This window comes from Brachionichthys hirsutus, chromosome 17 (assembly GCF_040956055.1).
Source record: "Brachionichthys hirsutus isolate HB-005 chromosome 17, CSIRO-AGI_Bhir_v1, whole genome shotgun sequence".
NCBI classification, from domain to species: domain Eukaryota; kingdom Metazoa; phylum Chordata; class Actinopteri; order Lophiiformes; family Brachionichthyidae; genus Brachionichthys; species Brachionichthys hirsutus.
Genome location: NC_090913.1, coordinates 224,597 through 246,010, shown reverse-complemented (window position 1 = coordinate 246,010; position 21,414 = coordinate 224,597). Strand labels below are relative to the sequence as shown.

Sequence of the window (21,414 nt, the reverse complement as noted above, 5' to 3'; positions counted from 1 at the left end):
TTATCTTTCTGCACAAATCAGTCATAAAATGTGGCTAAATCATCATCTAAATCACGAGACTAAGCAAACAGAGTGTGCTTTAACAAATACCACTGGGGTGCACTGATTCTGGCCGCACCAATCTTTAAAAAGCCCGACTTACCCATTCTGCTTTTGGCCAATACAGATTTTTTAAATAATCGACAGCAACACCTTCAATGTTCTAATCTTATTTTATTGAACACAAACAAAACTTGTTCAACAGGTTACGCTGCAGACTTGTTTTAAGCCTTTCACCAAGAATAAAGTGCACAGTAGTATTTTGCTTTTACAGATAAAAGGAAATGACAAGGTTTGATGTCGTTAATAAAATAACTATCTGCGGGAAAAACTAACAAAACGACCTAAACCACCAGTAAAGTGTCCTGAGATTTAGCTTTTCTTTCTTGTGGTGCAAAAAGACAAAATGCCCAAAAGTATTATATAAAAAGTAACATTTTCATAAGTCAACGGATAACAATAAGCGTTAACACGGCTCAGGTCGTTGCTCTCAGACTTATTGCATCACCTGTACATCAGCGGCAGGTGTTCTTTGATGCTATTTCACCAGACGGGTGACGGGTGTTTTATTGCTCTACGATCGAGTCAATAATTCTTGATCATAGAACTTCCTAAAGGTCTTTGCTGTGAGGAATCGTTCACTTCAGACGGTGCTTCTTAAAAGCAGCAAGTTTAAACCTGGTGAGTGTTCATATAAAGCGAGCCAGGTTGGCTCACACTTGACTTGTGCGAGCGCTTGGAGCGGTGCTCCCCAACCTTTTTTCCTGCCACGGGCCGGTTCTTTGAGTGGTATTTGTTCAAGCACACTCTGGTTATATTTTATGACCAAATCCCAGACTTATTTTCAATACCCACTGTATATAGATACACACACACACAAGGATAAAGTATTGTTGCTTTATTATGAGTACTACCTTCAAGACAGACTGTAGTGACTAACTGGGGGGGGTTGGACGGTACGTAACACTTCATGCAGTAATTGTAATTTGTCTAACATAAACTTGGACATGATAGTTGTGCCTCTGGAAGGCTTTGTGTTCTTGATGGTTGAGGATGGCGTGTCCCATCACTCAGACACCACGGTCATGTCGATCGATGTTTTCATGCGTCATCTCCATCGTCGTCGTGCGTTTTTCTTATCACTACCATCATTACTTTCTTTGGAACCCATCACTCAGTGAAAGTCACTGACCGAGTGGAGCGTGCTTGAAGCGCTCGGCCGTCTCGCGTCAGCACCTGGAATCGTGCTCGCGCTCTCGTATCTCAAATTTAGACTCTGATCCCAATGCAAATTACTGCTTGCAGGCCGGCCCGTATGCCGGAACACACTTGTGTCAAAGTGCTCATATGTTGAGGTGTTACTGGACTGATTCTTTAGGGTTTTGCACGTAGAGATATGCATGTCTTGTTTTCACTTGCCACAGGTAAATTTTGCAACGGGCACAGATTTTGGGGACACACCTGACACGATTTCTATTAGGAAAAGTACATATTTTATTTTTGTGCTCTGTTCTTCCATTTTAGAAATTAATGCTACAGGATTTAACTATCAAAATGAGGATGAGAAAGTCACCCTCTCATTTCCTAGCACTCTACAGGAAGGTAAGTAGCGTAATGCAAATTTGCTACTTTGATCGTGACTGAATACACAGGGTAACTCGGTCTTTTCCATTTTTCCTAGGGTCAGGGACATTGAAGATAGACTTTGTCGGGGAACTAAATGACAAAATGAAAGGATTCTACAGAAGTAAATATACAAGTTCTGCTGGGGAGGTCCGCTATGCTGCTGTCACACAGTTTGAGGTGTGTTTTCTTTTTGTAAAATTGTCCTTTGGTAGACTCACCACCTACCATAGGGGACATGTGCAATGTGGATTGGGTGGCAGTCGACACAAACGCACAGACTAGCTCTTGGGACATGGAATGTAAGAGGTGTAGTTTATTTACTATGTTGGAGGCGGGGCTAAATGATTTAGAGACCTGGTTCCGCACCATAGAAGCGAATCCAGTAGCTTCGATAGCTAGCCAGCCCTCCCGTAGCGGTGCGGACCGAGCCGCTAACCGTCTAACACCAAGGCGGCTGGGTGACTGTTGGGAGGAAGCGTAGTCCGAAGCCCGCTACGGTTCACCGCCGCCCCGTTCACGTTTCTAATAGATTTTCCCCGCTCAGCAACACACCTGCTGAGGACAGTACTCTGGCGATTGGTAGCTCCGTTCTCAGAAACGTGAAGCTAGCGACTCCAGCGGCCATAGTGAGGTGTATCCCGGGGCCAGAGCGGGCGACATTGAATCAAATTTGAAGTTGCTGGCGAAAGCTAAACGTAAAAACAGTAAGATTATAATTCACATCTGCCCCCTGCCCAGTCTGACGGGTGACGAGGTGGCGTCCACAAAACGTGGGCTTCATAGACACCTGGCGGACCTTCTGTGGAAAACCTGGTCTTATTAGGAGTAACGGCGTCCGTCCTTTGATGGTGCAGCTCTCGTTTCTGGAAATGGAATGGAAAGCTTTTATCGTCAGTGTCGACACAGTGCAAGTACACAGTGCAAGTACACAGTACAAGTACACAATGAGTGAGCGTCGGCTGCAGCAAATAAAGCGCGCTGCCAACAACTCTTCTTGGAGAAGGTGCAGAAAGCAGCAGGTACACAGGAGAACACACAGGTGAAAGGAACGACACGGTGCACAGGTAACGCGCAGGAATGAGGAGGGGGGGCAGTAGGAAGGTTTCCAGAGCAGATGAGCCAATGAGGTGTGTGTGTGTGTGTGTGTGTGTGTGTGTGTGTGTGTGTGTGTGTGTGTGTGTCCTTGGATTGTTTTGGTAGACAGATGGGACCTGCCGTCGTACAGAACTCTCTCTCTCTGTCTGTCTGTCTGTCTCTCTCTGTCTGTCTGTCTCTCTCTCTCTCTGTCTCTGTCTCTGTCTCTCTCTCTCTCTCTCTCTCTCTCTCTCTCTCTCTCTCTCTCTCTCTCTCTGAGTGTCTTGCATGCACTGATGGCCAAACAGACCGCTGCCAAGTTCATCAATACTTCTGCTTTTGCTGATTAGTATTTACTGAATACATTCTAAATATATCCTTCGTTGAGAGACATCGCTGCCCTGTATCAATGTTGATGCAAAGGGCATGGAGAAGTATATAGCTGTTGAAAGATAAACATTACATGGGTAAACAGACTTGTCCATTGACATACCGGGGGGGGGGGGGGGGGGGGGGGGGTCCAATGTCGGAACATTGAATTTCACCACACCCTACCTACCATTTGGCCCACTTGCCATTTCAGAAGTTCTTGTGAATTCTCCTTCACGTTGTTTTTCTTGATCATAAGACGATATTTTCTAAGGTGAACGGTAAATGGTGAGGAAAATATGAAATGATGTATTTTGTTTTTACCGTTCACCTGCAGCTCGGGTCTCGATTGATGGTTTTTGTCCCTCCCTTTCTGCAGGCCACGGATGCTCGCAGAGCTTTCCCGTGCTGGGATGAGCCAGCTATCAAAGCTACCTTTGACATCACGCTGATGGTTCCCAAGGACCGAGTCGCTTTATCAAATATGGTACGTATCATGTCCAGACGACTGCATTTTCTGGCCTAGTGAGCTCACCTGAAATAAGCCGCACACACGAAAGGTAAAAAGAAACCCATTTAGTGCATGTATAAGCCGCAGGGGTCCACGTGACGTTCACCCGGAAAGATGTTTTATTTATTTTTACTCTGAATTAAATCAAAGCGTTGTTTTTCCGACAGTAGCCTACCAGAAGTCATTGATCGCTATCTTCATCTTCCTCCTCATCGCGTTCCCAGTCTCTCTTCCTCACGCTGCGTCTGTCTCTCATCGCTTCGTTGATGACGAGCTGACGTTCAGCAGCTGTTTCCTTCGTAGCCAGATCGCTCGTCTGTAACTAGAGCGCTGCATCATCAGCGTTTCCTCAGGGCGGGGGCACACCTGTTTACCACCAACCAACTAACCAAGGGAAGGTGGGTTCTTTCTGCCGTTTAGCGTATTTGGAGTTGGGAAAGCGTATCCATTTCATCACCGCTTCGTGGTGATGGGGTAAATGAAGACGAGTATATTGGAACCAATATTCTTGATGATGCTTGTCGTCTGATCCCTGACACACTGAACTAACCTTGGCGTCCGGGGAAATGTCCCAGAACGCTGAGAACGTGTCGACACACGCCAGAAGCACATTTCATTTACCGATCGAGAGCGCAGGCGACGTTCCTGCCGTCGTAACTTCCAGCTCCGCTTTCCTCGGTGGCGTCCGTGTGTTTGTGGAGGTTTAACGCCGGAATCCCGTTGACTTGTTTCTCACTTGACTTGTTTTTCTTTTTTCCTGTTTCGCGACGTCTCCATGTCCGGACGGGCCGGTATTGATCTCCGTGAAGCAATAAACACGGGAAATACGATGATCATTTCGTGTAGATTTACGGATCCACTTGAACTCCTTGGTTTACGACCGTATCCTTGATTTCGCACTTTTAAAGCAGCTTCACACAAATGTACGAGTTTCTCATCCTGTTGATGTTGGTGGTTCAGAATAATTGACCATTTGTTGATTCTGGCTTAGTTGAGTTCTGAATACTGTCTGCCATAAGCGTACTGGTAAGCAGGTCTGTGTGTATGAAGCGCAAAATGAATGAAGAGTTTAGTGTGTTTGATGTAGTCCCAATAGTTTCTTGTGCGTGATATTTTTATTGGTCTGACGTGAAGAGGTCAAATCTATTGGCTGCATTTTTAGCTGGTAAAACTCCATAAATTAGCTGCAGGGTTCAAAGCGTGGGGGAAAGGTAGCGGCTTATAGTCCTGAAAAAACGGTACCTGTGTCGGTTTAAATTGCAACGTTCTAGTGTGTGCGCGTTTCACTTTCCGTCTTTCATTTCTTTCTCTATTTTCTCTAACAGAACAGTCATTACACTATTTCCACGGTTAATTGTTATAACTATATCAAATCTGTTATAATCCCCTGACTGTTTATTTTACAGTCTGTCTTCAGATAGTTGAACTGTTTTAGGTATTTCTTTCTCCCTTCAGGAGTATCTGTTCAAGCCTTTATATTGAAACCCTGCTGTATCGGTTTGTGTTTGGTACGCTCCACCACTCAACCCTGCTGTATCGGTTTGTGTTTGGTACGCTCCACCACTCAACCCTGCTATATCAGTTTGTGTTTGGTACGCTCCACCACTCAACCCTGCTGTATCGGTTTGTGTTTGGTACGCTCCACCACTCAACCCTGCTGTATCGGTTTGTGTTTGGTACGCTCCACCACTCAACCCTGCTGTATCAGTTTGTGTTTGGTACGCTCCACCACTCAACCCTGCTGTATCAGTTTGTGTTTGGTACGCTCCACCACTCAACCCTGCTGTATCAGTTTGTGTTTGGTACGCTCCACCACTCAACCCTGCTGTATCAGTTTGTGTTTGGTACGCTCCACCACTCAACCCTGCTGTATCAGTTTGTGTTTGGTACGCTCCACCACTCAACCCTGCTGTATCGGTTTGTGTTTGGTACGCTCCACCACTCAACCCTGCTGTATCGGTTTGTGTTTGGTACGCTCCACCACTCAACCCTGCTGTATCGGTTTGTGTTTGGTACGCTCCACCACTCAACCCTGCTGTATCAGTTTGTGTTTGGTACGCTCCACCACTCAACCCTGCTGTATCGGTTTGTGTTTGGTACGCTCCACCACTCAACCCTGCTGTATCAGTTTGTGTTTGGTACGCTCCACCACTCAACCCTGCTGTATCGGTTTGTGTTTGGTACGCTCCACCACTCAATCAGAACTTGATGCCTCTTGGATGAGAGTACAATCATCTTCACATCCTAGACAGAAGTAGGGTTGCTTCAGATTCAGACTTATCCATCATGGAAAACCTTTTCAGCCATGCAGTCCTGTTTGGCTCCTGGTTCTGTTTGCGGTTTAGGGTGCGTTTGTCCCGGGGAGCGGTGAGGTGGACCAACGAATGAACCCTGGCCTGGAGTTTGTTGTTGCATCTCAGATGGAGAATTAGAGCTAAACCTGCCAGTAGTTTTCAGTTCCTATCACCTGGTCTCGAGCTTTTGCACGCCCTCGAGCACACTATTTCCTGATAGTGGAGGTCAGGTCCTTAAATGTCACCAGGACGACCCATTTCAGCATCTGGTGTCAACAGGTGTAATGGTTCTGTGAAAGACTCGCCCTACGGCCCGTCAGGGTGTGTGTTAGCTCAGCTGGTGACACGTAGCATCCTTTCCTCATGGTCAGGTGAGGCTCATTAGAGACATTAGAACGTTGTGTATGTGCCTGTCTCAAAATAAGTTGTAGGAGATCTTCCTCTTCTCTGCTGGCTCGGCTGACCTTTGCCTTGTGAAGGATGGTTTGGAGAGGCTCGAGACTCATGTTTTGTATTGCTGGTCACTGATGTCTTGCCTGACCTGTAGCATTCATTTCAGAGGTAGCTTTATTTTGTCATTGATTATACACTATACATTTTATTGAAATGAGTTCCCTGTGGAGCAGTGGGAAACCCTTGTGGCCCCTGAAAGCAAGTTGGGGTTCATTATCATGCCTTGGGACACGGACGTTTTATACTTGAGGAACTGGGGATCGAACCACTGACCTTCTGAGAGGTGGACGGATATCTCGTCGGCATAGCCCTGACTTGACGTGTGTCCTTGAGAATTGCATTGCACTGGCTTCTCTGGCACAGAAGTGCATTTCTCACAGCTTCTTGATGATTGGATCAGCGTGTATCAAGCATTCTGAGGTCCCTGCTCTCTGCGCAGATCTATTTTTACATTCAGGACCCTGATGTGTGCAACTTTCTTACCTTTTTAAATTAGGAACCCTCCTGCCAGCCACCACACCACTAGTATTAACGCACCCTCAGCAGCACAGCAATCACATAATCATTTGCACACACACAACCATGTCACTAATTATAGTGTGAACACACTTTTTCTTCTGCTGCAGAAAATGTCACTTTTGGTTTACGTTGATCTACATTCATGTTAAGTCACTTAACTGTCTTTTCCAGAATGTCATTGATCGAAAGCCATATCCAGACGATGGAAATGTTGTGGAAGTCAAGTTTGCCACCACGCCCATCATGTCCACGTACCTCGTAGCTTTTGTCATTGGTGAATATGACTATGTGGAGAGCCAGTCATCAGACGGTGTAACGGTCCGCGTTTACACGCCTGTTGGGAAGGCAGAACAAGGGACGTTTGCACTGGAGGTGAGACGTTTGAAACACTGGCCTTTGCAGAGAGCGAGCGTGGTTCAGCCCCAGGTTGAACCACAAACACGCTTTCTACAGTATTTGTACGTTACACGTGCACGTGCACGTGCATAAGCCTTCTTTTCTTCGGACCATGTTCAGATGCAGTGAAGCGCGCTTGGAGTGCTCGCAGCCCTCGGCCATTTAGCGTGGTTGCGTGCTAGTATCTCAAATTTATACTCAAACACGTACATACATCATTGGAATCACCGTGACTGAGGAGTGTAGTAATGTAAACAAATTAATAGAATATAAATATGAAACAATAAAAGTGACTTGATGCTGACGATGCAATGTGTATTTTTTTAATACTTAAAAGTATATATTTTTTCTGATCATCACATCTTTTGCAGGTTGCAACTAAAACCTTACCTTTCTACAAAGACTACTTCAGTGTTCCTTATCCTTTGCCTAAAATTGATCTCATAGCGATAGCGGATTTTGCTGCTGGTGAGTCATTGGTTAGTTTTACGCAAATTCAGTACTTTGAGCCATTTCTACTGAAAATGATGAAACGTAATGCAAACTGCTTGCTTCCACTCAGGTGCCATGGAGAACTGGGGCCTTGTTACCTACAGGTAAGCAGTAGTACCTCTTGAACTTGAAATATCTTGAACCTTAGAAAGTTGTACACCAATGATTTCACACATTTAGTCACAACAGTGCGATTGTGGTAGGTTTTCATTTTCATTCTCATTCAATTGAGATTCAGGAGTTATACGAAAGGCACAGTGAATAGGCAAATAGTCCTGGAAGTACCCCGAACGGACCCCAGAACAATGAGCTACACCCCTGCTAGAACGCTGCAGAAGACATTTACCAAGTCCTTGATTAGAAAAACGTTCCTCGCATGATTGAAAATCTTAAATTCATTAAATTACGTGGATTCTGGGATCAGGAACAACAAGATGGGAAACGCTGGCACAGAACACCTCGGGGTGATCGTATCATCTGTGCTGTCCCAACCTCACTACCCAGGAAAAGAAGGCACTAGGGACAGTGACATCACCACCCAACCAGCAGAGTCCTATAGAAGCACAGCAGTGCTGAACAAAGTGGGCTGCCGTGAGAAGTCTTCTCAGTGACGCCACCCTGTATGAAACCCTGAAAAGCAATCTGCTCTTAGCAGGAAAGATCTGCCTCCAACAGCTCAGAAAGGACAAAGCCGTCAGCCACACCCTGTATTATAGCGTGGACGCCGGGGGGACGCATCACGTGTCTCTGGCCTCCCCCAAATTCACAAGGAAGGACTCGGACGCAGAAAAACATCATTTTCCCATGAAGTTGTGTGTGTTGTTTTTCAGGGAGACGGCACTGCTTATCGACCCGAAAAATTCCTGTTCATCCTCCAAGCAGTGGGTGGCGCTGGTCGTTGGCCATGAACTGGCTCACCAGTGGTTTGGAAATTTGGTCACCATGGTAAATGGCCGTAAAGCTCCATTCATTATTCAAATCTAAAAATATCATCAAACGTTTTTAAATATAGTTAGAATATTTGGAAATAGAGCTATTTAACTAAATATCAGCCTTGTGTTTATGTGTAGCACTCCACGCAGTGGAACATTTAGGGCTTTGGCTATGCATGCAATAGGCTCATTATTATTTTTATTCGTTTATTTAACAGGGACAGCGCACATTAATAAACATTTCTGGAAAGGCTATTTTACATCTGTTGTCCCTGTTTATTCTTCACAGATGTGTTTAAATCCTTTCTGATCATTTGCCCGTGACAGGTGTAGCATATTAGATACTGATTTAACGGTATCAGTGACGAGGTGCTGGGATCGTTACGCCACTATGAAATGTCCGTTTCAGAACAACACAATGGCAGAGGTGTTGCAAAAAGTGAAGGAGGTTCTCAAACACACAATAAAAGTTGCATCAACAAAATGCATTTGTGTCAGGAGTGAATGACGGACACTACAAAGAGCTCCATAAAAAGCGCTGGTGCCGTGGAACACTGTTCATAACACTCTCACCAACGTTACACGCGGTCAGTAGTGTAGTTTGGGATTAGTCTGAGGAGAGAGCGCTCCAATGTGCCAGACACCATCAAAGTTGAGCGTTTGCCTTGTGGAGTGTAATAAGACGATGAACTGCCGTCAGGCCTCAGCCAGGAGTATTTGCCGTCAGGCTAGTCTTCCTGTGACGGTGTCAGACGTGTGCACAGGTTCTTAGGCAGCTGTTAGATACTTTAATCTTTAAAGATGTTTTGGAATAAAAGATTTTCACCATGAACAGGAAAGAGTGATGGGGGGGGAGAGGGGAGATAAATATTCTATAAAGAAACCAACGCAAAGCAGCTGAGTAGGTGACTGACCAGAAGTTAGTTGATGCCTCAATTAAAATGTTGATTTCAGACTTGCAGGCAGAAGAAGCGATATGTAGGTGTGTTCAGCTGGCATAGTTACATGGTATGCTGAAATAAAAAGGGAATGCGTTTGTATGCATAAAATAATTTCATTTATCATTGAGTGTACAAAAATGTGAAAAATCTTTTAAATAGATTAAGCAGTTAAATGAAGGAATGTCCTAAAGTGCAGTTTAAAAAAGACGAGTCCCTGGCCTGGCGATGCTCAACTATTGTGTTCTGGGGGGAAACTCTGGAAGGGGAACATTCTTGAATGACTGATGACGTGCTGTAACCTTTGTGTGCATACAGGAATGGTGGACCCATCTCTGGCTTAATGAGGGTTTCGCATCCTGGATTGAATATCTGTGTGTGGACCATTGCTTCCCAGACTATGATATCTGGACACAGTTTGTCTCAGCAGACTATACGCGTGCTTTGGACCTGGACGCACTGGACAGCAGCCATCCTATAGAGGTGAGCTGCAGAGCAGCGATCATAACAAAGTTCTCAAGTCACTTTACAGGAGTAGCAGGGAAAGACGGAACCCAACTTGACCCACAAGAGCAAGAACTTTGGAGATGGAGGCAAGGCAAAACTTCCCTTTAACAGGCAGAAACCTTGGACGGAACCTTAGACTCGTAGTGGACAGCCGTCTGTCTGAACCGGTTGGGTTGGGAGAGAGACAATGACAGAGGAAGAGACAAGGACAGGTAGAGTCAAAACCAAAGAGGGAGAGAGAATGATAGAGAGACCGAAAACAGAAACGATGTCATTTACGACATCTAGGCTGCCGAACTAACCACTGACTGAAAAGGTGCTATTTGAAACAAAAAAATGCTGATGCCTAATGACAGGGACATCTGAGTTAACATCCACAGGTCCAGGTTCTGCAGCACCACGGACAGGAGGACAGGGGGGGAGAGAGGGGGAGAGGGGGAGAGGGGGAGAGGGGGAGAGAGAGATTACTCGCATGTATTTATAACATGAATGTTGTGTCAAGTAAAAAAAAGTGCAGAGACGCCAGAACAGGGGAAATGTGTTCCTGTCAGAACATGAGCTGCTGCGTTCTGGATCAGCTGTAGATGTTTGATAGAGCTGTTGGGGCAGCAGTAGTCCAGAATGGGCTACCTTTTCTGCATCCTTTTAGGTTAATACGTGCCTGATCTTTGAAATATTGCCTTTGTGTTCGTGACAGCATCCTTCTGATTGGGGATTGTACGTGTCGTCGATGTACTCCACTCGTACTGGCGTTCCAAATCACTTGCGCGTACACCACGGTCATGTTGATCGATAATTTCATGCTTTATTTCCATCGTGAGTTTTTTCTTCTCACTCCCATCCTTACCGCTCGCTTTCTTTGGACCCATCACTTATAAAGAACGTTCACAGATACAGCCAGGATCACTGAGCGAGTGAAGCGTGCTTGGAGTGCTCGCAACGCTCGGCCATCTAGCGTCAGCGTAGGAAAGTGTGCTCGTATCTCAAAGCAGAGTATTACTCGCAGGCGTGATCGTGTCACGGTAGGCAGAAGGTTCCTCTCATGGGGTTCAGTGTGTTTTCCCCCACGCACACCTCCTCTTGCTGTGACTGAATATATCTTGGTCTCGTCTGACCACAGTGTATTCTTCCGTAATGCTTGTGGCTTGTCCAGATGTTCTTTTTCGTACCTCATGCGACTCTTCTTGTGACGAACACTCAGGAAAGGCTTTTTGCCCATCTCCCTTCCGACAAACAAAGTACGCCGGATTGTAGAGCGATGAACGACGACAGTCGGCAGCCGGATGTTCGTGTGGTTCTTGGGGGTGGTCTGTGGCTTGTCTGTTACCGTTCTCACACCCTTCACCTGCGCCTTGCTGATATCGTCTTCGGCCTACCACACCTTTCCTTCACAAGACCTTTCTGTGGCCTTTCAGTTCTGCACTACATTTCTGACTGGAGACAGACGGTGCAAACCTTCCCGATAATTTCTTGTATACTTCTCCTAGTTTATGAAAATGAATTATCTTAGTCTTTAGCTCAGTGGACAGTTGTTTATAGGCCCCCATGGTGCCACTCTCTGAGAAAGAACCTCAGACGAGCACAGCCAGCGATTACATGTGTTAAATAGTATTTTTCATGATTGGTTCTACCTGTGTTTGTAACGGAAGGTCTATCGAGCTATTCAAAGCAGTGTTGTGCTGAAACCTGTCCGTTGTTTCAAGGGGCCCTTGTACTAGGGTGAAAATGGAATGTCATTGACTTTAACTAATGCTGTCTTTGTGCTATGATGAGCTCTGAAACACGACTGGAAAACCTCAAATAACTAATTGTCTTGTCAGAATTCACACAGCTGACTGGAAACTGCTTTCTCTAGAAGCTTTGACGGGAATGGAAGGTTTGAAATTGGCCGATAGTTAGCCGAGACATCAGGATCCAATGTTGGTTTTTTGAGAAGCGGTAACAGTCGTATCTCTACTTCCATCACTCAGGGAGGGGTCAATGCCACACGAAGGCAGACGCTGATGAATGACGTCCCGAATAGATTCAATTTTGGTGCTGAAGAAGTTCATGAAATCTTCACTACTGAGACCTGGAGCTTTGTGTTAGCCTAGCTACGGTGTCAGAGAGAAACCTTGGATTATATTTGTTCTCTTCTATTAGATGAGTAATATGCTGCTCTAGCTTTGTGTTAGCCTAGCTACGGTGTCAGAGAGAAACCTTGGATTAGATTTGTTCTCTTCTATTAGATGAGTAATATGCTGCTCTAGCTTTGTGTTAGCCTAGCTACGGTGTCAGAGAGAAACCTTGGATTAGATTTGTTCTCTTCTATTAGAGATGAGTAATATGCTGCTCTAGCTTTGTGTTAGCCTAGCTACGGTGTCAGAGAGAAACCTTGGATTAGATTTGTTCTCTTCTATTAGATGAGTAATATGCTGCTCTAGCTTTGTGTTAGCCTAGCTACGGTGTCAAAGAGAAACCTTGGATTAGATTTGTTCTCTTCTATTAGAGATGAGTAATATGCTGCTCTAGCTTTGTGTTAGCCTAGCTACGGTGTCAGAGAGAAACCTTGGATTAGATTTGTTCTCTTCTATTAGATGAGTAATATGCTGCTCTAGCTTTGTGTTAGCCTAGCTACGGTGTTAGAGAGAAACCTTGGATTAGATTTGTTCTCTTCTATTAGAGATGAGTAATATGCTGCTCTAGCTTTGTGTTAGCCTAGCTACGGTGTCAGAGAGAAACCTTGGATGAGATTTGTTCTCTTCTATTAGAGATGAGTAATATGCTGCTCTAGCTTTGTGTTAGCCTAGCTACGGTGTCAGAGAGAAACCTTGGATTAGATTTGTTCTCTTCTATTAGATGAGTAATATGCTGCTCTAGCTTTGTGTTAGCCTAGCTACGGTGTCAGAGAGAAACCTTGGATTAGATTTGTTCTCTTCTATTAGAGATGAGTAATATGCTGCTCTAGCTTTGTGTTAGCCTAGCTACGGTGTCAGAGAGAAACCTTGGATTATATTTGTTCTCTTCTATTAGAGATGAGTAATATGCTGCTCTAGCTTTGTGTTAGCCTAGCTACGGTGTCAGAGAGAAACCTTGGATTAGATTTGTTCTCTTCTATTAGAGATGAGTAATATGCTGCTCTAGCTTTGTGTTAGCCTAGCTACGGTGTCAGAGAGAAACCTTGGATTAGATTTGTTCTCTTCTATTAGATGAGTAATATGCTGCTCTAGCTTTGTGTTAGCCTAGCTACGGTGTCAGAGAGAAACCTTGGATTAGATTTGTTCTCTTCTATTAGAGATGAGTAATATGCTGCTCTAGCTTTGTGTTAGCCTAGCTACGGTGTCAGAGAGAAACCTTGGATTAGATTTGTTCTCTTCTATTAGAGATGAGTAATATGCTGCTCTAGCTTTGTGTTAGCCTAGCTACGGTGTCAGAGAGAAACCTTGGATTAGATTTGTTCTCTTCTATTAGATGAGTAATATGCTGCTCTAGCTTTGTGTTAGCCTAGCTACGGTGTCAGAGAGAAACCTTGGATTAGATTTGTTCTCTTCTATTAGATGAGTAATATGCTGCTCTAGCTTTGTGTTAGCCTAGCTACGGTGTTAGAGAGAAACCTTGGATTAGATTTGTTCTCTTCTATTAGAGATGAGTAATATGCTGCTCTAGCTTTGTGTTAGCCTAGCTACGGTGTCAGAGAGAAACCTTGGAGTAGATTTGTTCTCTTCTATTAGAGATGAGTGATATGCTATAACTCCTGCATAATGTAGGGTCTGTTGGATTTAATTTTTTTTACAATTTCTACAGAATTTCACTAAATATGCATTCTTTTGGAAGTAATCATTATTTCATGGGTATAATACTGGTTAAGAATATATAATGCATGTTGAAGGCCATGAAAGATGCTTTCAGGGTTTCAGTATGATTTGTGGTTTTCTGATCCAGGTAAATGTCGGCCATCCTTCAGAGGTGGATGAAATATTTGACGCCATCTCCTACAGCAAAGGAGCATCTGTGATTCGCATGTTGCACAACTACATAGGAGACAAGGTTGGAATACGACTGTTTTTGTGCTTTTATCTAATAATATAGGCCACACAAACATGAAATTCTGCCATTATCCACTTACCCCTGTGCATAAGCCATTGATTAGTTCAAAATAACTTGTGACCCTTCACAGTAAAATCTATTGCATTATCCAAAACAAGTGACGAAGATGGGGACTTGTTTTAAAACCGAAAAAAATGAAAACGAATGCCAAACCACCCCACAAAGCTCATATTGTACAGTTTGAGTCAGAAGCTTGAGTAACCCAAATAAATTTAAGAAGACATTGAAAGCATGAATGAATTCTAAGATGTCTGTGTAGGTTCTCGGTCATCCAGGTCGAGGTAAATCAAAGAGCAAAAAGGAAGAATCAACTGGACTTAGGTTTGGGTGAAGATGTTTTACCTTCATCCAAGAGGGTCCAGATACTTACACTCCTGTTGGAGCAGGAAACAAAGGGTTAAAACCCCAGGAGTCATTAACATTCATAAGGTGAAGGGTTGTTGTCCCCTGCAACCAGGTACATGACACTCCTTTGAGGACAGTAATGTCCAGGTTCTAACCAGGGAAGAGAGGTGGTTTGAGGGAGGAGTTAAAGAAGACATTTTTGTCAAACTGAAGAAACCATCCCTGAACGGAGGTGGTTTAAGACACCATCTATCAGCAACACGCAATGCAGTACTGACCTCAGCCACACCTGAGTGTGGGGGACAACGACCCTTCACCTCATGAATGTTGATGACTCCTGGGGAGTCGTGTCGTCCTGGTGGTTCGGTTCGGTCCAGGAGTATAAGTGTCTGGACTCTACCAGTCATTTGGAACTGAGAAGAAGCCTCTTGGATGAAGGTGAAACATCTTCAACCAAACTGAAGTCCAGTTGATTCTTAGTGTTTTCCCCTCATGATTTAAAGTCCAAGAGAAAAATCTTCTTGCCCGCTGCTGCAACAGTTGCAACACACCTGAACACACCTGAACAGGCCTGTGTGACAAGGTCACTGACAGAGAACCTGTTCCAAGACTCCCTATTGTAAGACACAACTTCTGCACTGTGATGTTTGCTGAGCTCACCCAGTGGTTTTCAACCCTTCTTAGGGTTTGCAATAATTGTTAGCGGCTGCAGTGAAATGTTCGGAATTAAAAACAGAACAAATACCATCTTTGTAATTAGCTTGGCATTCTGGGGATTCCAGAGGTGACATGCGCAGTGACGTAATTAGTTTTATATGTTTTCACAATACCTCATCTTCAGCTGTTAAGGAGAATGCTGCCATGTTTCACTGGGAAGTTCCAGAAATCTTTTGTGGACTAAGAATTAATACGTTACTTATTACTCTTTCATTGTAGGACTTTAGGAAAGGAATGAATTCCTATCTATTGAAATTTCAACATAAAAATGCTTCAACTGGTAAGACCTAGCTGGAAATATTCTTATCAAGCTCAAACATCTGATAGTGGGTTTTTAATCATGTCACTCCCATCTGTGTTTGACAGAGGATCTATGGGACTGTTTGGGAAAGGCCAGTGGAAAACCCATCGCTGCAGTGATGGGCTCGTGGACAAAGCAAATGGGCTTTCCCTTAATAGTAGTTGACCAAGAACAGGTGAGCTTTGATTGTACATTTTTTCAGTCACTAAGTTACATAAAAAACAAAGTCCAAGAAATGTACAGGATCCCCAACCTTTTTCCTGCCATGGACCGGCTTCATGCTGGGCGATTTGACAGGGGAGTAATTAAGTCAAAATAGGATAAATATAATCTTACCGATAAACTTTATGGTTGCACTTGCAATAACAATGAAACAAGTATTACACCAATATCTACCCCCCGTAAATTGTGTTCTCAGATATTGCTTTTGTCATGAAAGAGTTTTTCTTCTCATGAAGTCCAAGTTCTTGTCTTTTAATCCAGTGTTCTTGGTCTCTGTGTTGAAGCAGTTTTAAGGCTTCGTTAAGGCAGAGCGGACTTGGTGCCAAGTCAGCTGTAGATAAACCCGTGTTTTAAGTCTGACTCCTGGTTTGTCTGTTTTAAGAAGTTTTCTTTTTCTTGTAGGTTGTTGGCTTCTCTTCTTCCCCTCATTTGGCGTTTTCCACTTTGAAGCTGTAAAATATATATATTTTTTGTCATTTTGCTAGTTTACGAAAATTGCAACACACAAGTTGGCCCAACTTGTTGCAGATACAGTGTAGAGAGAGCAGGCAGCTCACGGCGGTCTTTTAGTATCGTATTCAACCTCGTCTCCTTGTTTTTCAGCATGTAGACTGCGTGTCTATTCTGCTAAATGATGGTGGAATATCTACAACATCAGTTGCATAGCAGAGCTAAAGGAGGCGCTCACAGCTGTTAGAGCAATGGAAATATACATAAATTATTCTAAGTGTTAATGAGAGGAACAGCCCCATCTGGTGGGCAAAGAAGATTGTATGCAACCAGCTAAGCCACACCCTTCGACAGAGTCAATAAAGGTGACCCGGAAACGGAACTCTGGCAGCGGCCATGGGGAGTCTGCTCCCCATCGTAAAAGTTAACTGGACTCTGCCTGTTTCATCGTGTGCATTTGATTATTAATAACAAGATGTCTAGAGGGTTATCTTTGACAATGGCTGAAGGTGATTCTCCTTGGAAAGGTGCCATGAAATGTGTGTTCAATCTCTAGACTGGTATCAAATCCAGGAAACAAACGAACGGAAGCAAGTCGTCTGCATATGGCTCCACTGTATGGACACATTGGTTGACGCATAGCACAATTGAAGACATTGTCAAACAACAAATATAGAGATTATCTCCGAGTGACTACATGGTGAAATTTAGAGGCAAAAGTGAAAAGGATGTTTTAAGACTTTGTTCTGTTCTGCTGATGCATACACTGACCTTTGTGATGTTAAACAGCAAGGCGAGAACCGCATCCTCAAGATATCCCAGAGGAAGTTCTGTGCCAGTGGGCCTCATGTTGGTAAGTGTTTGTGTACATGCAGTGTCTTAAATCATTTGTATCAGACGCAGCTTCTTCTAGGCTGCCTTCTCATGTCTAACGTGCAGGTGAGAGCTGCCCCAGCTGGATGGTTCCTGTTAGTATCTGTACCAGCGATGACCCCAAATGCTCGAAGCTCAAGGTTCTGCTGGACAGACCTGAGATGACCATCACTCTGAGTGGTGTCAGCGCTGATCAGTGGGTCAAGGTGAGATCAAGTCAGTCCCACTGGAGGCGCTGGGCCATGATGCCAAATCCAGGGAGGGTGTTTGTTTGATCAGAAACATGCATGCCAGTAGCCAGCTGGTGGTCATTTTGTAGGGCTCTGGAAGTGCTAGTTCTTGTCAAATGTGAAATGACTATCTATTGCAGTTGTTGATGATGGTTGCTGTCGGAATAAAGAATTTACTAAACTTTAAGTTGCTGACTTTTAAATACCATATCCCTCCTTCCTCACTTTTTCCTGTAAATTGAGGCCGACTACTAATTATGTTTCCATAATAATGATCTGCAAAAAATACTTTTAAATCTGAAAGACAAGTGTAATGTTCGTTCATTTAAAACATTAGCACTTCTGAGATTTTTGCAATCTCGGCACCTTCAACCTGCCGTAACGTTAGGCTATTCCATTCACTTTCAGTAAAATGTAAAGAGTAACAATATTTTTGACCTCTTTGTTGTCGACAGATCAACCTTGGCACTGTGGGCTTCTATCGCATCCAGTACAGCTCGTCCATGCTGGAGAGTCTTCTTCCAGGCATCCAAGATCTCACTTTGCAACCTGTGGATAGGCTCGGCTTACAGAATGACCTCTTTTCCCTGGTGAAACGCTCCAACATGCTTGCTGGCAGTGAAATATTTACATTTTCTAATCATCTAACAAATTCACCTGCAAGTATTTAGAGACCTCCAAAAGGCTAACTGGTTGTTTGTATTGAATGGAATTGCTCTCCCTTCAAGATTAAGTAGATATATGATACAGAATAGAAGAGTAAAAGTCAAGCCCCAGGTGTAAACCTGTCATCTTAAGGTAAAGGCGGCTGGACTCTAGTTATGGGTGTTTACTGGTGTTTTTCATTGTGTTATTCTGCTGAGTAATGCATGCACACAGAAATTATTGCTACATATCAGCATTCGCCGTTTAAAAGCAATAGTGTATTTTGTGGCTGCCAAAATGACTGCACCCAGAACTGAGTTTGAATGCCCAACAAGAAATGTGTGAATGGACGGAGAACATTCATACACCTTGAGGCATTACACAAATTTGGCTGTTAATTTTCTACATTTTAATAGGCTTTATTAATGAACTGATACATTTGTTGGAATCCAGTTACTATCCCTGTAGTACATTTTGGACATGATCAATTTTTATATTAATCCTCCTAACCCAAACCCTGTGTTCACCTCATGTAATTTGCAAAACTTGATCTTAGGGCCAGCACATGATGCAATGCAAGGAATTATTTATTATTCCTCAAGAATTGTGTTTTTGGAGACCTCAACAACCTTTGTACCAAATTCAACCTAAGTGATAATTTATGTGTGATATGGTTATTAGAAATGGGTGTGGTAAAGGGGCTACCACCCAGCGCTACCTGAAACGCAGCCCGGGCAACCCATATAACATACAGGAATGAAATGTGGTACACGTTTAACCAACCTCGAAAAGGAGAAGTTGATTGGAACACGGACCAGAACCGCACAGGAAGTTGGCCACTTTGACATTTGTGGCCAACTTCTTAACTTCAGTGTGGATGCCCCAGTATTTACCAAACATCACACGTAAGCATCCCACTTGATAGATTTATTCTGTAGCCATAAGTAGCCAAGAAGATACAAGAGGAATGGAGAAGTGTTCTGGTGCCTATTTTCAAGAAAAAGGGAGACATAGATGTCTCCCTTTTGTGGAAACTATAGGGGGATGAAGCTGATGAGATACGATGAGGTTATGGGAAAATGTGGTTGAGGCTAGACTAAGGACAGAAGTGAGTATTTGTGAGCGGCAGTATGGCTTCATGCAGAGGAAGAGTACCACAGACTCAACGTTAGCGTTGAGGCTAGCAATGGGAAGGTCAGGAGGAGCTGCATTGTGTCTCTGTAGATCTAGAGGAAGCCTAGGACAGCAGAGAGGATCTTTGGTACTGCACGAGGAAGTCTGGAGTGGCAGAGTAGTTCAGGACATGTAGGACAGTTGTACGACAGCGGTGAAGTGTGCAGGAGTTTAGGGTAGAGGTGGGATGCACCAGGGATCAGCTCTGAGCCCCTTTTTGTTTGCCATGGTGATGGATAGATATGTCATCTGCAAACATCATGTTCCACGGGGCTTCCTGCCTAACCTCATCTGTTCTATCCATTTGTAGGTGATCTACATCAGTAAACCTTTTTGTCTTGTAGGAAGATTATCTGTGTTTGTTTTTTACTGCAGCAGAGAACTAAACTTCTGAACATTGTGTTGTACATTCAGTCTCGTGCCGGGATGATCAGCACAGTGGAAGTGCTGAAGCTCATGGAGGCTTTTGTAAATGAACCTAACTACACGGTTTGGAGTGACCTCAGCTGCAACCTGGGAGTGTTATCCTCACTTCTGTCTCACACTGACTACCATGAGGAGATCCAGGAATTCATCCGGGACCTCTTCACGCCCATCGGCTTGGAACTCGGCTGGGACAGCAAATTAGGGGAAGGTGAGGAGGAACTGTAAGGGTTCGTATCTTAAGACCATAGAAGATTAGTTTTCATTAACAATCAAGATGTTTCAAGATATGGTTGCATCTGTCAGTGCTTTATAAATGTATTCATGTATTTGTACCACATAGTTAAGGATATTCTTAAGTAATGTGGAACGTACTAAGGTTTGTGTGACAGGTGTATGCATTGAGATGTGATTCTGATTGATGCGGGGAAAATAATCTTTTTTTTTTTGTCTGAAATTACAATTACCGGTACACCCTGTAGTGGGCGCCTGTGAGCAATCCACACACAAGCTTATATATGTGTGCGTATACTGTGTGCGTTCATATATATATAAATGAGTGCAACAATACGTGTATCTGTTCAGTACGCTCTATGAATCGAACAATACACAATTTTGTATTCATTTGATCAACTTCTGAGCTGAGAGTTCAGCGTCGAGCGAGCGCTGACACCAGCTACAAACTGGACCCGGGTCGTTTAGAAGTGGGCCGGGCGATGCGCCACCTTTTTCTGTTGAGGTCTGACAACGCAGGGTTTCAGGACACCTGAGCACCGTTACAAGCTCAGTGTCCTAGTAGCACCCCAGAAGATGGGTGAGGTGCAGCGCCGTCAGAGCGGGGGTCACGATGGGGACCTGCTTAATATGCTGCTCAGACGATACCCCAGAAGACGGGTGAGGTGCAGCGCCGTCAGAGCGGGGGTCACGATGGGGACCTGCTTAATATGCTGCTCAGAAGATACCCCGGAAGATGGGCATGGTAGCGCTTTTATTTTGTTAAGATCAATTTATACTCTGCTGCAAAGAATGCACCACGGAGGATGGGAGATTGCTCCATTTTTATTAGGCCCGAGCGCCTATCCTAGGCGTGAGGGGCGGGGCAGCTCGTCAACCCTCGGCATCCAACTTTGCCATGCTGTTGAGGACGACCAACACACCCACGCACACACACACCGACACTCAATAGCACACACACACACCCCGACACTAAACAACACACACACACAGAGATCCACAAACACAGTTGACGAGTGCAGCGAGTCAACTCGTGTTTGTAACTGTCTTCCGATGGTTGACGAGCGCAACCATCGGAAGCGCTCGTCAACCTGTTGTTTAAACGGCAATTTGACCCCCTGAACATGCTCGAAAACTCACCAAACTTTGAACCAAGCTCAGAACCGGCGAAAAATTAATTATTTTATGTGTTTCGAAATTGGGCATGAAAAAGTGGCGCGCCACCTACAAAAATCACAATGCATTGTGCCTATGGGGGGTCCGACGCCAACTTTGTCGGACAGCCACGAAATTTGGTACACACATGCGTCAAGTTAGGGCAAAAAAAAAATAATATTATGGCCACGCCCCCAGACACACAGGAAGGCGGCCATATTGGATATAATTTTAAAAACTGCTGAGTCAGCGTTTGCACACACACACACACACACTCCAATCCAAACCAAATTTTAAACACTTATTGACCCTTCCTACCTGGACACTTTAAAAGGGAAACTTTGACAATCAGCCTTACAGCGCCCCCTAGAGAACGATAACAAAAATTGAATGGGAATTAAAAAAATTGT

At 44.2% G+C, this 21,414-nt stretch overlaps 1 protein-coding gene across 1 annotated transcript in view; it reads left to right on the top strand.

The window, feature by feature from the left end:
* The window catches only part of npepps (aminopeptidase puromycin sensitive), a 36,917-nt gene that overhangs the window by 6,872 nt on the left and 8,631 nt on the right, over window positions 1–21,414 (top strand). Inside the window, exons 3-17 of the mRNA XM_068750698.1 lie at window positions 1,564–1,641; window positions 1,721–1,842; window positions 3,488–3,595; window positions 7,057–7,257; window positions 7,653–7,749; window positions 7,844–7,877; window positions 8,604–8,718; window positions 9,962–10,126; window positions 14,072–14,176; window positions 15,518–15,578; window positions 15,665–15,774; window positions 17,061–17,124; window positions 17,211–17,350; window positions 17,830–17,964; window positions 19,607–19,826. Coding sequence (XP_068606799.1) covers window positions 1,564–1,641; window positions 1,721–1,842; window positions 3,488–3,595; window positions 7,057–7,257; window positions 7,653–7,749; window positions 7,844–7,877; window positions 8,604–8,718; window positions 9,962–10,126; window positions 14,072–14,176; window positions 15,518–15,578; window positions 15,665–15,774; window positions 17,061–17,124; window positions 17,211–17,350; window positions 17,830–17,964; window positions 19,607–19,826 — 1,755 coding nt within the window. The remainder of the gene's footprint in view (window positions 1–1,563; window positions 1,642–1,720; window positions 1,843–3,487; window positions 3,596–7,056; window positions 7,258–7,652; window positions 7,750–7,843; window positions 7,878–8,603; window positions 8,719–9,961; window positions 10,127–14,071; window positions 14,177–15,517; window positions 15,579–15,664; window positions 15,775–17,060; window positions 17,125–17,210; window positions 17,351–17,829; window positions 17,965–19,606; window positions 19,827–21,414) is intronic.